Source organism: Schistocerca gregaria, chromosome 3 (assembly GCF_023897955.1).
Source record: "Schistocerca gregaria isolate iqSchGreg1 chromosome 3, iqSchGreg1.2, whole genome shotgun sequence".
NCBI lineage: Eukaryota > Metazoa > Arthropoda > Insecta > Orthoptera > Acrididae > Schistocerca > Schistocerca gregaria.
Genome location: NC_064922.1, coordinates 868,752,081 through 868,767,325, shown reverse-complemented (window position 1 = coordinate 868,767,325; position 15,245 = coordinate 868,752,081). Strand labels below are relative to the sequence as shown.

Here is a 15,245-nt window from a genome sequence, read left to right as displayed (position 1 = left end):
GATCAAAGAATTGTCACTAAATGAATGAAGTTGTTTTGAGTATCACAATTTTCTAAACCACAGTGAAACAAAGCACAGTACAACCCAAGCACACAGTAGGAACTGTACACAATGCGCACTGTTTACGTTCGCACCAAACAAAGCTGGCAACGTGGGAGATTTGATGTCACGGCCATCAGCTATTACCACTCTGGGATTGGTTCACGCTCTGGCCTAGCGCCTCTCTCATCTTGTTCTTCACTTGTTAACCTGTAAAGCTGTCAACTTGAAATGCATATGTTAGGAGCAAAGTTTCAGAGGCCTGGGGATAGTAGTTTTTCCAGGTAGGGCTGTTTAATGGCAGCTCATCCTCAAGTCCAGCAATACAAAGTATCTCCTCAATATTATGAAAAGGATAAATTGCTACTCACCATGTGGTTGGAGATATTGAGTCACAGACACACAAGAAAAATACTCCTAAACAAGTAAGCTCTCAGCCAAAAGGCCATCACTTGGAGCGAGCGCGCGCTCCACTATATGATGAGTAGCAATCTATTCTTTTCATACTATTGCCATTATTCTGTCCTGAATTATACATTGTTTGAAAGTGTCCCCTCAAATGTATATCCATCTCCTTCTCTGATGAAGTTATCTAGAAGATAGCTAGTATCTGTCATAATTTCTCAAAGTCTTGCTGGACATTTAATGATATATCCTCCACTATTGCTCAGTATTTTACACATACTGAACAGAGCATGTAGCACCACTAACATATGTCTGAAGTACCACTTACGGTCTGTAGCAGTGGCACTGTCATCAGTGGCAGCACTGCTTGCGAAACACTGAACAGCACTGCAAAGTAACCTTGAGTGAAGCTGGTCTAAGCAGTGTAAGAAATACCTTGGAGTGAATGGTCAACAGTTGTCTACTTTGTATCCTAGTGATTGGGGAAACTCATTGGCCATTCTGTGTGGATTCTGGTGGTGCTTAGTGTTAACAACCTGTAGTGCAGTAGTTGCTCATTTGTGTTGTTTTGAAGACAAGCATCAATTTGTTTAGTAGGCTAGTCAGGCAGGTTCTTGGCTGTCGTCTGTTCACATCTCGGTAGCGACTTTTTCCCCTTTACGAAGTCTAAGCTTGTGTTTTTAACTGTAAGTATAAATTCAGTCAGTAGCCCAATTTTCATTTCATCTGAACTGGCAGCTACACTACTCATTAAGACGTCAACATCCATAGGGTGACACATCAGGAGGGTAGCAAGTTGTGTATGTAGATTTCTGTATGCTGGGTGAAAATTTTGCTGGAGATAAGTGTCTTATCGAAGATAAAGTTAAGGATGAAAGCTGAAGCAATGAGTTAAAATTTATGCCACAGCTGGGATTTGAACCGGATCTAGTGTTCGTTTAGCAGATGCGCCAACCGCATCACAGTAGCATTGTGGCTACCAAAGCTGTGCGGACTACCCTAGTCCAATGCACACCCTAACACAAATTTCAGTTCACACCTTCAACCTATTTGTGTGTACTTTTATAGTTTACTTCTTCAGTTAGTCTTGCCACCATGGAATAGGACATGTGTGAATGCAGGAGCAGCTAGATGCAGTTCACGAACAGCTGAATGACCTTGCGGCAAAGGTCAACTGCCTTCACATTGGTGCCACAAGGTGGTGTGGTGGGTGGAAAATCTGGCACAACACCTAAGATACCTTAGGTTTCACCTGTTTCACTCATGGGCTCTGCAGCCGAGTCACCGCCTCGTGTACCTGACGCAGTGGATCCACCTTCACAGTGGGGTGAGTGGTGGGTGTTAATGCATCTGCGTCACTTGAGGCAGAGGACTGAGGCCTCACCTGTTTGCCTTGTAAGTGAGCAGGTTGCCATTCGTTCAGCAGGATCTGAGAGAGTTAAGTATTCAGGGCTGGAAAGAAAGCCACTGTGGACTCAATGTCTGTTGGGTGGCCTCATCTGAGATGTGAAGGATGCCTTGCCTGCAGCTATTACTGAGAAAGGTGGCTCTGTGGTTAGCACACTGGGCAATGGTTCAAACTCGTCTCCAGCCATCCTGATATAGGTTTTCCTTTATTTCCCTAAACCATATCAGGCAAATGCCGGAATGGTTCCTTTGAAAGAGCACAGCTGATTTCCTTCCTCATCCATCCCTAATTCGAGCTTGTACTCCATCTCTAATGACATTGTTATCGACTGGACATTAAACTCTAATCTCCTCCTCCGTCTGCAGCTATTGAGCTAACAGGGTTCAGCAATCTGCTATTTGTGGCTCATGTTGGCACCAATGCCATTGTTGAATTCGTTCTGAGGCACTTTTCAGTCCATACAGGCAGCTGGCTGAGGTGGTGAGGGCTGCTGGCCTTGCACATGTGGCATGTGGTGCACGCAGAACTTGCAGTTTTCAGCATTGTTCCCAGAGTCGACCAGAATCCATTGGTTTGGAGCCGAGTGAAGGATCTCAACCAAAGGCTACGTCGACACACTGATAGTCTTGGCTGCAGATTTCCGAACCTGCGCTGTCGAGTGCCTAATTGTAGGACTCGTCTTGATACTCTTGGTAGGTTGGGGTGCACTACACAAAGGAAGCAGCTACTCGGATAGCATAGTAGTTGTGGAGTGCTCGTGGGTGGTGTTTTTTTAGGCTAGGCTGTAGTTTGAGGTACTTTGAATGTGATACGCCAATAGTGAAATCAGACTATGTTCATAGTAAAGACACTTAGACTGTTAAAATTTTATTAGTAAATTGTGAAAGTGTTCACAGTAAAGTTCCCAAATTTACTGCCCTCCAAGAAAGTTCTCATGCGCTAATTATGTTTTTGGAACTGAGAGCTGACTGAAACATGAAGTATAAAGCTCTGACATATTTAGTAAGTCATGGAATATGTATCGGAAGGATAGATTAGACACCAAAGGAGTGGAAGTGTTCATTGCAGTTGCCTCTGTTGAGATCAGAGTTGAGCGATGGTATTGAATTGCTTATAACAGGTCTGGGTGATACCAAGTTAACTATAACCAAGTTAATTGTTTTATGTTTTTACCAGCCCTCTGATTCCACTGTGACAGTTCTAGGATCATTCAAAGAAACTCTTAGGGTCACTCAAAGAAAGTTTACGGTCAGTAGCGTGTTGATACCCAGGTCATGCAATACTAGTTGGAGGAAAATTTGACCTACTGAGCATAGACTGGGATGCCTTTGGGAATCGCTGCAGAGGGTACAGACAGAAAGGCTTGCAAAGTTCTTTTGAACCAGTTTCCCAAAAACTGTCTTGAGCAGCTAGTTTGACAGCCAATGTGCAATAGAAATATCTTAGACCTTGTAGCTACAAACAGGTCAGACTGTCAGTGGCATCCTTGTAGAGATGGGAATTAGTGGTCTTGATATCATAGCAACTGTGGTTATGGTGATAAATCAGTGAAGAAGAGTAAGAGAGTGTTGCTTCTAGAGAGAGCAGATAAGCAGTTGTTAGTATGTCATTTTGACTGTGAATGGGCACCATGTAATTCCAGTAAGAAGGATGTAAAGGTATAATGGGCATAGTTTAAATAGACTGTAAATCATTGTCTGGAGAACTATGTGCCTAGTAAAAGGGGCATTCAAAAAGAAACAAGGCGGAGGCATAGTTACAGAAACCAGTACTTGTATGTTAGAAGTATTGACCTTGGCTGTTGAGACATGTGCCCCACTGTGACACAAGGCGGTGAATGGCTGTCTCACAAGATTCCCGGAGCTGCAATGTAAACCAGTTCCGCACGTGCAGCTGGGCATCATCGTCTGAGGTGAATCGTTTGCCCCTCAGCGCCTTTTTGGTTTTACAAGGAGTACTCGACGGCATTGCCCACTTACTTGTCCTACCTTTATTGTGAATCTTCACGCCCAGTGCTAAGTGCTAACCGATGAAAAAAGCACAGTTGACTCTTGTACATAAGAAGGATAAAACAACATATCTACAAAGTTACAGACTAATATCCTTAACATCGGTTTGCTGCAGAATTCTTGAACACATTCTCAATCCAAATATAATAAATTTCCCAGAGACCAAGAAGCTTGTATCCACAAATCATCACAGTTTTAGAGAGCATCGCTCATGTGGAACTCAGCTTGTCCTATTCTCTCCTGATAAACTGCGAACTACAAATGAAGGGCCTTGGGCGTGTTCCATATTTCTAGTTTTCCAAAAAGCACCTTGTCAAAAGGTGCCCCATTACATACTGTAAAGAAGGTATGAACATACAGAATAGGTTCCCAGGTATGTGAGTGGCTTGGAGAGTGATAGAACCTAGTATGTTGACCTTGACGGTAAGTGTTCACCAGATACAAAGATATCGTCAAGAGTACTCCAGAAACGTGTGATACAACTGCTGTTATTTTCTTTATTCATAAATGATCTGGCGGAGAGGGTAGGCAACAATCTGCAGTAGAGTGCTGCTGATGCAGTGTGCTACATGAAGATGCTGAAGTTGCATGACTGACTGTAGGAGGACACAAGATGACTTAGAGAAAATTTGTAGTTGTGTGATGAATGTCAGCTAGCTCTAAATGTAGAAAAATGGAAGTTAATGTGGATGTGTAAGAATAACAAATGTATAATGTTCAAATACAGCATTAGTAGTGCCCTGCTTTACACAGTCACGTCATTTAAATATCTGGGCACAGTGTTACAAAGTAATGAGAAATGGAACAAGCACATGAGAATTGTGGTAGAGAAACAGGGGTGCATGCTTCCAGAAGGAAATTCTGAAGCTTTTGTGAAGTTGGGAAGGTAGGAGATGAGGTACTGGCAGAATTGAAGCTGTGAGGACGCGTTGTGATTCGTGCTTGGGTATTTCAGTCGGTAGAGCACTTGCTTGCGAAAGGCAAAGGTCCCAAGGTAGAGTGTCCGCCAAGCACACAGTTTTAATCTGCCAGCAAGTTTCACATCAGCACACACTCCACTGCAGAGTGAAAATTTCATTCTAGCCATGGACCCTGCTGGAGGCTAAGACATAACAGCCTTTTATGAAGTCGTCATATAATTGAAACCATTTTTTATGTAAAGTTTGTGTAAGACACTACTGGTAGACACAGTATTCTAGAGTAGCTTCACACGTGGTGCTACCGTAATCATATGTTTATGACCTTATAACTGTGCCTATAATGACAGTTGTTTCTAGACACTATTTCAACAACTTGTGTGATAATTTCGACCTGGATAGTGGTGTTCTCTAAGAATGTCTGTTTTATTCCTTTCTTGTGCATGATTTTATAATTTCAAACAATGGAAAATCCAGGATGGAGTGTAATAATATTCAATATCTTTGTATCAGTAACTAGTCCTTTCATATTTCTTTACCCCTGCCCAAAAGTGACTTGCCTTACACTATGGCTGATAAATCTATATGTACACTCTGTAAATACTTTAAGGTTAAAGGAGACAACTCAACACAAAGCAGAAGCATTGAGTTGTTGATAAGCACACACACAAAAAAAAAGGAAAATTACGTTCTGCAAGAACTTTCATACAACATTAATATGTATTTTTTGCAAGCCGGTATATGGTGTACGGCAGAGGGCATCTTGTGTTACTGCTAGTCATTATCTTTCTGGTTCCATTCACAAATTGGGTCAGGGGAAAAAGACTGACTGTGCTTCTCTATAAGGTCTTACTCCTCTCAAGATGTATGTTCATGGCAATGGAACTGTTCTGCAGTCAGTTACAAATGCCAATTCTATATTCTGTCTCAATACTGTTTTGCAGAAAGAGCAATTTCCTCTCCCCAGGGATTCCCATTAGAGTTCTCGTAGCATTTCTGGGGTAAGTTGTGTTTGTGTGTTTGTGTGTTTGTGTGTTTGTGTGTTTGTGTGTTTGTGTGTTTGTGTGTTTGTGTGTGTGTGTGTGTGTGTGTGTGTGTGTGTGTGTGTGTATCGAACTTACAATAAAAAAATCTAGCAGCACGCTTCTGCCAATACCTTCCATCAGTCTGACCTGCTGTCACCTTTATCCATGAGCTTTGTTTCCCTAGAATTCAATCATTTGCCTTCCCTACAGCTGACCTTTTGTGCTCATTCAATTTTGTTTCTCTTTCCATCATTACTCCTTCATATGTAATCAACATGCTTGCATGAAATGTCATACTACAGATTATTTGTTTGAACATTACAGGATTGTTGTTCCTGCTTATCTACATTAACTTAAAATTGCTGCTCACTCTGTGACATATCAGTTGTGTGTATAGAGAACAGAAGCATGCCTATCACACTTCCCTTGCACATTCCTAACAATACCTTTGCCTCTGATCGCCACTAGCTGTTCAGCACAGTTAATTGTTTGTTATGAATTCTATTCCTTAAAAAGTATTCGAGCACGAATCTGTTATATATTCTCATACCTTCGTTAAGCCTGCAATGTGGCACTGTCAAAATGGCTTCCAGAACTTGAGGAATATGGAATCTGCCTGTGGCCTTCTTTATTCATAGTACACGGGATGTTGTTTGAGGAAAGGACTATCTGAGTTTTGCAGAAGTGAAGCTTTCTAAATGTGTTGATTTGTGAACACTATTAGTTCCCTAGGAAATTTATTGTGTTCAAACTTGGAATATGCTTGAGGATTCTGTTGCAGACAGACATTAAGGATATGGATTTGTACTTTTGCAGGTTTGTTCTCTTACCCTTATCATATACGAGAGTCCTCTTTGCTATTATCCAGTTGCTTGGGACTTCGCTCTGGGCGAAAAATTGAAGATAAGTAAGGGGCCAATGTTGAAGAGCACTCTCTGTAAAAGTGAATTGGAATTCCATTTAGACCTGGCAACTTGTTTTCAACTCTTTCAGTTGCTTTTCAATACTGTGGATGTATTTTTCTTTTTCCCCTATGCGGGAGTTTGTGCATTGTCAAATGATGGCATATCTGTACAATCCTCCTATGTGCACGAACTTTTAAATGCAAAATTTAAAACTTTAGCTTTCCTTTTGTTGTTTTCCCTGGCCACATCAGAATGTTCCATGAGTTCCTGATTAGAAGCATTAGACCTTTTTTCTTTTACATTGGACTGAAATATTCTAGGGTTCTTAGCAAGACCTTTCGCTAATACGTCTTTTTACAGATACACTAATTTCCATCAGCTTCTGTTGATATTACTGTGATCAGTTTTTGAACTGAGAGTACAACACTCTTGATTTCTCAATATTTCCTGAATTTTGTTGTTAAAACCATGGTAAGTGGATTAATCCACTTGATACATACTTCTCCAGAGTGCAGTTTGCAACTAATAAAAAAAAATGCCCATAATTCCTTTATATCCATCATACAATTGTTTTGTTTATCTGATCTTTACAGCTTAAAAACTCTCCTAGCTGCCTTGTTAGATTTAATAACTTTTGTAATCATCGTGTCTGTTCTGACACTGTTGGTAAGTTCAGGCCTGTTTGGAGCTACGAAGTCTCAAATATTTACACAGTGTGTGGGCTTTGTTACATTATATCCAGCAATTAATCCATAGGCAGCCCAACCTGTAAGCATCGCCTCCAATTAATATTGCACAATTGGGGTATGTCTGTACTGCTGTATGTAGTCTTTTTTTCAGTGATTCTGCAACTGTTACATCAGAATTGGGTGGTTGGTAAAAACATCCAGTGATTAATTTCAGTTTGTCTTGGCCAGTTACTGTAGTCCGATCCACGAACAATAGCAGAGTAGCTGCTTCCTCTATGTAGTGCACTCCTGCCATATCAAGGGGAATCCTACAGTTCTCCACTCCATAATGCATGTCCAGAAATCTGAAAGTGAACTATTCTACCATAATGTACGGCTTGGCAAATTGCAGGAAATGAGGTCCTTCTCATGTGCCTAGAGATAGAACAGTCCAATAACTTGCTGTTCCTTCTCCAGCAGGAAGACCATTGAATTTGCAGTGCTTGTGGCATACAGATTTCCGTACATAACATTTTAATAGATTTTATTTCATTCATAGAGAAGAGGGCAGGGACTATATTTACATAACAGACTAAGGGACAAATGAAGCAGGTATACATTTAAAAATAGTGAGAACATTCAGATTTGCATCATCAAATTAAAAGTGTGTAGATTTAGATTTCGTTCCTAAAAGTTAATCTGAGGGGAAAAAGCAAATTTACACTTACAATGTTTGTAGATTTAGAAAAAGCTTCTAACAATATTAACTGGAAGACACTATTTAGAAATTATTAGAGGTAAAATGCAGGGAGCATCTACAACTTACGCAGAAAGCAGAATGCACTTAAGTCAGTCAAAGGACATGAAGGGGAGGAAGTAGTTGAGAAGGGGGTGAGACAGGGTGGTTGTAGCCTCTCCCTTCTGTTGTTCTCTATTCATAGACCAAACAGCCAAGAAAATCAAACAGAATTTTGAAAAGAGGATTAAAGTCAAGAAACAAGAAAATATAACCTTGAGGTTTGAGGTTTGCCAGTTACTGTAATTGTCAGGGACTGAAAAGGACTTGGAAAATCATTTGGCTACAATATAGCAGGTCAGCAGCTGAAAGCAGTTAATTCCATAAATTATCTGGAAGTACGCATTAGGAGTGATTTAAAATGGAATGATCCTATAAAGTTGACCGTCGGTAAAGCAGATGCCAGACTGAGATTCATTGGAAGAATCCTAAGGAAATGCAATCCGAAAACAAAGGAAGTAGGTTACAGTACGCTTGTTCGCCAACTGCTCGAATACTGCTCACCAGTATGGGATCCGTACCAGATAGGGTTGATAGAAGAGATAGAGAAGATCCAACGGAGAGCAGCGTGCTTTGTTACAGGATCATTTAGAAATTGTTAAAGCGTTACGGAGATGATAGATAAACTCCAGTGGAGGACTATGCAGGAGAGATGCTCAGTAGCTCGCTACGGGCTTCTATTGAAGTTTCGAGAACATACCTTCACCGAGGAGTCTAGCAGAGTATTGCTCACTCCTACGTATCTCTCACAAAGAGACCATGAGGATAAAGTCAGAGAGATTAGAGCCCACACAAAGGCATACCAACACTCCATTCTTCCACGAACAATACGAGACTGGAATAGAAGGGAGAACCAATAGAGGTACTCAAGGTACCCTCCGCCTCACACTGTCAGGTGGCTTGCGGAGTATGGAAGTAGATGTAGATTCAGTGGTGGAACGGTATGAGCACAGTTTTCTATCAGATCATCATTCTTACTTAGTAAAGTGAAAGGTTCTAAAAGCTGCCTAAAGGTAAATCTGACATCAGCCTGGAGGCTAGATTTAGTGCCACATTGTCTTACTATACATGGTCCTGTTGAAGGTGATATGCACTTGCCTTCCTCTGACTCTTGAACTGACTTAGCCCATCCCCCTCTGGGAGACACAAAGTTTAATGTAGACTGTAATCGTAATGCAGCTTACATTTTTTCAGCTGTGACATAATTTGTTAGTGAAAAATGCTGTCTTAAAAATATGACTGGCAGTGAATTGAAATCCTTTGGATTTGTTGTCTAATATTAACTCATTTAGGCCCCTAGTCACACATCTGGCAAGACAAACTATATAGGGGAAACACACACACACACACACACACACACACACACACACACACACTTCTTGCATTAATAATTGAAATTCATGTTTGCATATTCTTTTTTCAGTTGTAACACAGGGAGGTGGACTTGGCAGTGGCCCAATAATTGCCGAGGACCAGGCACGCAAAAGAGAGATGAGGTTGTTGAAAAACAGGTAAAAATATTTTTCTTTTTAGTATACTGTTGCCTAAATTTTGGGAAATTGATAGTATTTTATTGAAACTTTTCTTTGTGTTTGTAATGGATAATATGTTAAAATGGAAATGATTGTGTAAAAGATGAATATATTCAAAGGTAGTCTTACTCGAGTGAAATTGGAAGGGGGCAGCTTTCTTTAGATGCCCTTGGCATTCCTTTATTCTTCTTGCTGTTAAAGCATACCACAAGCTTTCCCACTTCTGTAGTACAGATGGTGGCTTACAGTGCTTTGAACCATTTTTGCCTAACCACATTCGTGGGTAGTCTCCTCTCCCTAACTGTCATTTTATTGTTTGAGAAGTTTGGTGTGTAGGACTAGTTGGAGGGGAATGGCTCGCTCTTTTGGAAGAAAATCTTATTTAAATGCAAAGACTTTAAAGATTAAGTGGTTGGATGGTTTTTTGTGAGGAGGGGGATGGGGGTTCCCAGATCAGTTATGGGTGAGAGAAAATATCAAGGACTACTATTAAAGAGGTATAAAACAGAACTTGAAAATTTCTTTTTTCCTTTTCCCTTGCAGGAGAGAAATTTGTTTTTCCCTTTGTGTTTGTTACCAGTGAGGTAAAATGTTTGGCTGCCCATTGCAGACATCTACCTATAGCAAACTACCTTTGCTGTTAGTCAAAATGACAACTTTTTTTGTAGTCTAATGGCAGCCTCTGGGATTGACCTGGCTATTTCCTTTCCTTTCTCAGAATATTCATTCATTCATTTGTTCGTTCGTTCGTTCATCACCTTTCGGCTGAAATAATTATTGATTCCCTTTTCAATTTCCAAATTTTTTCTTAAGTGTTGATTGACTGGAGAACAACAGCTTAGATAATTCTCACTGTGTGCTGTGTTAAATATCGTCTGTGCATAATATCTAGATAGGTTTTCATGTGCCCTTCTGAGCCAACACTGTAGTGAATCTGACATATACCATTTTGGTTGAGTCCCCTGACAACACTGGAATCAAACAGTTGATGCCTAAGCTGCTAGCTCCCCACTTTTGCCAAGAAGTAGACGACCATCCTCCTGGGCTATCAGGATGTGATACCTAAATCTAGTATAGTTTCACTAGTTGTAGCTAGTATAGTTTCACTAGTTGTAGCTAATTGTGTACTGTACTACACAAGGTATAAGAATGAAACTTGTACTTCTTTAGTGCTGTTGTTGATATGGAATTTAAATATGGCTCATCTGTTAGCATGGAGGTGCAGAAGTTAGTCTGTCAGTAGACTCAGATCCAGACAGAACATTTTAGTCACAAAGCAATGTCAGAAACACTGTTATTTCAGTAAGGACAATCTACGAAATAAATACTCTAAATCTTCAATTAGGAATTGTACTTTGGTGAAACTTTAACTATTATTTTATTAAAATTGTGTGGAGTACTTCAGAACTTTACTCACCGAATAATTGTGAAATTTACTGCTGCACATAGTTTATTAAATGTAATGGAAGTGTGCTGAAATCGCTTTTCAGTTCAATAAAATAGGATGATACTCAGGAATATTGTAGCACTTGGGATAGCATCCCATCTAGGTAAATGACTAAGGATAAAACATGTGCTCAATACAAAGTTACAGAGCACATTTTTTTTTGAAAAAGAAACTGCATAACTGATCCATGCAATTATACAGTACTCAACTGGTAATTTGAGAAGAGGATGGTGGCAATGACAAGACTCTTGTGTTATTCAAAATAAGGTGGCAAAAGTATCCATGGCTCTTGGTGTGTAACTAGCTCTAAAAGTTTTCGTCTCAGCATCAGATTTTAGTAGTACAGACCCAGTCAAAGTATGCTATGAATACGAAGCTAAATTACGTCCACATCTGTGGCTACATTATATAAACTTGCTGTTCTTCTTGTCTTGTTTGGTTCACAGGATGCACACACTTTGGCTGCTAACCATCAACTTACTCATGCCACACAGGAGCTTTGCAATTCGACGAGCAGATCCAGCTTTGCTATTCCCACCAAGCCAGTTTTGTTGCAGAGGGGCTTCCATACATGTTTTACACGATTACAAACTTAAAAGTCCTATGCATCCATTAAAGTAAAATTTTCACTTTTCCATTCTTTTGCAGCACATTACTTTTGCAAATTCCTTCCATAGATTAATTATAATTACATAAAATTACCATAAATAATGAATAAACCATTACATGGGTGTTACATCAAAGAGTATGATTATACAGAAGTCACATTAAGTAAAAACAAAGAAGTTACCTAAGACCTGTATAGGTAATATCATTAATAGTGTTACAAATGGTCTTCCGATTTTGTTGCCTTGCATGTTGGCACACAGTTCATGGACAGTTGAACTGGTTCTTGCCCTGTTCTTTCCATGCTTATTACCCCCTGCGGGTTCGGGGGTTAGAATAGGCCCGCGGTATTCCTGCCTGTCGTAAGAGGCGACTAAAAGGAGTCTCAAACTTTTCGGCCTTATATGATGGTCCCCTGTTGGGTTCGACCTCCATCTCTCAAAATTTTCCGAAGAGCGAGCCGATTGGGGAAGGGCGCCTTACTTGGTGCATTGTGTCCATCTTGCGATCAGACCTTTCGCCAGCTTATGCACCGTTGAACTGCAGTCTTGTCCGCTCTCCATCTCTTGGGTATGACTCTTTTTCTGCGTGCAGATAACACCTTGCACTGTGCAGTGCCTCTTTCTGCACAGACGGCGACCATGGACCACATGTTACCTAACATCCAGCACGGTAGCCAGTCCGTCGTGGTGGGGCCGCCATGTACCCTGTTGGTTGTAGCCCCCTGACAACACAGGGATCGCTCTACTGATGCCTGCGCCGTTAACTCCCCAAGTATGCCAAGGAGTAGATGCTTATCCTCCTGGGGTATCGGGACTCCCGGCAACGGCCATCCTGCCAGGTGGTTCTTGCAGTGGCTGGGTGGCGCCTGTGGGTAGGACCCTTGGTCGGAGTAATCTCTAAGCATTCTTGGGCTCAGTTTAACGCTCAGAAGTACGATCCGAAAATGTTCCCCTCCCTGGCCACACCGTGGGAGGAACGTAAGTCTCAGGATGGCAGTAGCAGTTATTCGCCATGCTTCTTAGTTTGTACGAGGGTTGATGGGGAGTCTTTTCTCTCCACAAAGCCTCAGTTCTTCATTGAGCATTTAGAGGACAAGTTTGGGGAGGTGGAGGGCTTGTCAAAAATGCACTTTGGGTCAGTCCTGATACAAACGGCATCCTCTGCCCAGTCACAATGGTTACTCGCTTGTGACAAGTTGGGGGATGTTGCCGTTACGATCACACCCCATAAGAGTTTAAATATGGTCCAGGTAGTTATTTACCATAGGGATCTTCTTTTGCAGTCTGATGAAGAGCTGCGCGCCAATTTATAGCGCCGAGGTGTACATTTCGTCCGGCGCGTTCATCGGGGCCCGAAGGAAAATCAGATTGCTACCGGTGCCTTCATCTTGGCCTTCGAAGGGGATACATTACCGGAAAAAGTCAAGGTGATGGTCTACCGATGTGATGTTAAGCCCTATATCCCTCCCCCGATGCGGTGCTTTAAGTGCTGGAAGTTCGGCCATATGTCTTCTCGCTGCACTTCCAGCCTCACATGTCGAGATTGCGGACGCCCATCACATCCCAATACTCCATGTGCCCCGACTCCCATCTGTGTCAACTGTGGGGAGCACTATTAACCTTGCTCGCCAGACTGCCAAATTTTCCAGAAAGAGTGTAAAATCATGGAATACAAGACCCTGGACCGACTAACCTATACTGAGGCCAAGAGGAAATACGACTGACTCCATCCTGTGAGAACATCTACCTACGCTGCTGCTACAACACCTGTGCTAGCCTCGTCTGTTTCTCCAATTGTGGCTGGATCGACGAGTAGTAAACCTCCTCCTGCCCCCTCGCCATTGGGGGGCTCTACCCACCGGGTTGCTCCTGCGCCACCTACCTCAGGAGCAACACCACCCCACCCATCGGGGACGTCTGTCCCCACTTCTAAGCCGGAGAAGTGTCCAACTTCTTCGGCTTCTCACGCTCGCAAGGGGTCCCTTAAAGGGTCCCTCCTTTCCCAGGTTTCTGCCAGCGAGAAGCCTGACGACTGACAATGGCGTAAGTGCCCGCAATGAACTGGTCGTAGGGCTTCACGATCCTCCTCCGTCCCGGAGACTGAATCGGTGAAGCCCTCCCAGCCGGTGCTACCCAAGGAACTGCGTGAGAAACCCAAGAAGAGCTCTCAGCCCAAGGAACTCGCAGTGGCAGGCATCCCACTGCAACCTTCCAGCTCTGCGTCTGAGGATGCGGTGGAGATTCTGGCGTCCGCTGAGGACCTCCATCTCGCCGGTCCATCAGACGCCATGGAAAGCACTATCACAGGTGCTAAATCGGAGGCAGCAGGTGACCCAGCGGCGTAATCTCCCTTCCCAGTCCCGTCAAGCCTTTCTCAGCCATGGACAACACCATCCTCCAGTGGAACTGCAACGGTTTCTTCCACCATCTAGCTGAGCTCCGCCAACTCATCAGCCTTCACCCTTTCCTCTGCATTGCTCTGCAGGAAACTTGGTTTCCGTCAATGCGAACCTCCGCCCTCCGTGGCTATCAGGGTTATTATAAGAACCGGGCAGCTTATGAAAGGGTGTCTGTTGGCGTCTGCATCTATGTCCTGAACTCTCTTCACAGCGAGTCTGTACCTCACCACACACCTTTAGAGGCTGTCGCTGTTCGGGTGTGGACGCCACAGGCTGTTACCGTCTGCAGTCTTTACCTTCCACTGGATGGTGATGTCGTGCAGCATGTCCTGGCTGCTCTGATAGCTCAATTGCCTCCACCTTTCCTATTACTGGGCGACTTTAACGCCCATAACCATCTGTGGGGTGGGTCAGTGGCAACAGGTCGAGGTGCCATCGTTGAGCATTTATTGTCGCAGCTCTCTCTCTCGATTTTAAATGATGGTGCCTTCACACACTTCAGTGTGGCGCATGGCACATACTCCGCCATTGACCTTTCGATCTGTAGCCCTAGTCTCCTACCGTCTGTCCAATGGAGAGTGCATGACGAACTGTGTGGTAGTGACCACTTTCCGATCTTTCTGTCACTGCCACAGCGTCAGTCTTCTGGGCGCCCTAGCAGATGGGCTCTGAATAAGGCTGACTGGGACTTGTTCTCCTCCACTGCCGCTATTGAGCATCTCTCTAACGATGCCATTGATGCAGTGGTTCAGTCGGTCACCACCGGCATCGTTACTGCCGCCAAATCGGCCATTCCCTGTTCTTCTGGGTCACTTCAGCAGCGGACTGTGCCTTGGTGGTCGCCTGAGATCGCTGAAGCGATTAAAGCTCGCCGGCGGGCACTCCAGCGTCACAAGCGACATCCCTCAATCGACCACCTTATCGCCTTCAAACGGCTGCGTGCGCAAGCCCGCTGCATTATCCGCCAACACAAGCAGGAGTGCTGGGAGCGGTATGTGTCCACCATTCGCCTCCATGTCACTCCATCGCAGGTCTGGGCCAAGATTCGCCACTTCTATGGCTATCGGACCCCTGTCAGTGTCCCTGC

The 15,245-nt window shown here is 43.1% G+C and overlaps 1 protein-coding gene across 5 annotated transcripts in view; it reads left to right on the top strand.

Moving 5' to 3' along the window:
* LOC126354898 (cyclic AMP-responsive element-binding protein 1) overlaps nucleotides 1-15,245 on the top strand; it is a 72,244-nt gene that overhangs the window by 36,330 nt on the left and 20,669 nt on the right. For all 5 annotated transcript variants that reach the window (XM_050004958.1, XM_050004959.1, XM_050004962.1 and 2 more), the window contains one exon: nucleotides 9,596-9,683. In XM_050004958.1, coding sequence (XP_049860915.1) covers nucleotides 9,596-9,683 — 88 coding nt within the window. The remainder of the gene's footprint in view (nucleotides 1-9,595; nucleotides 9,684-15,245) is intronic.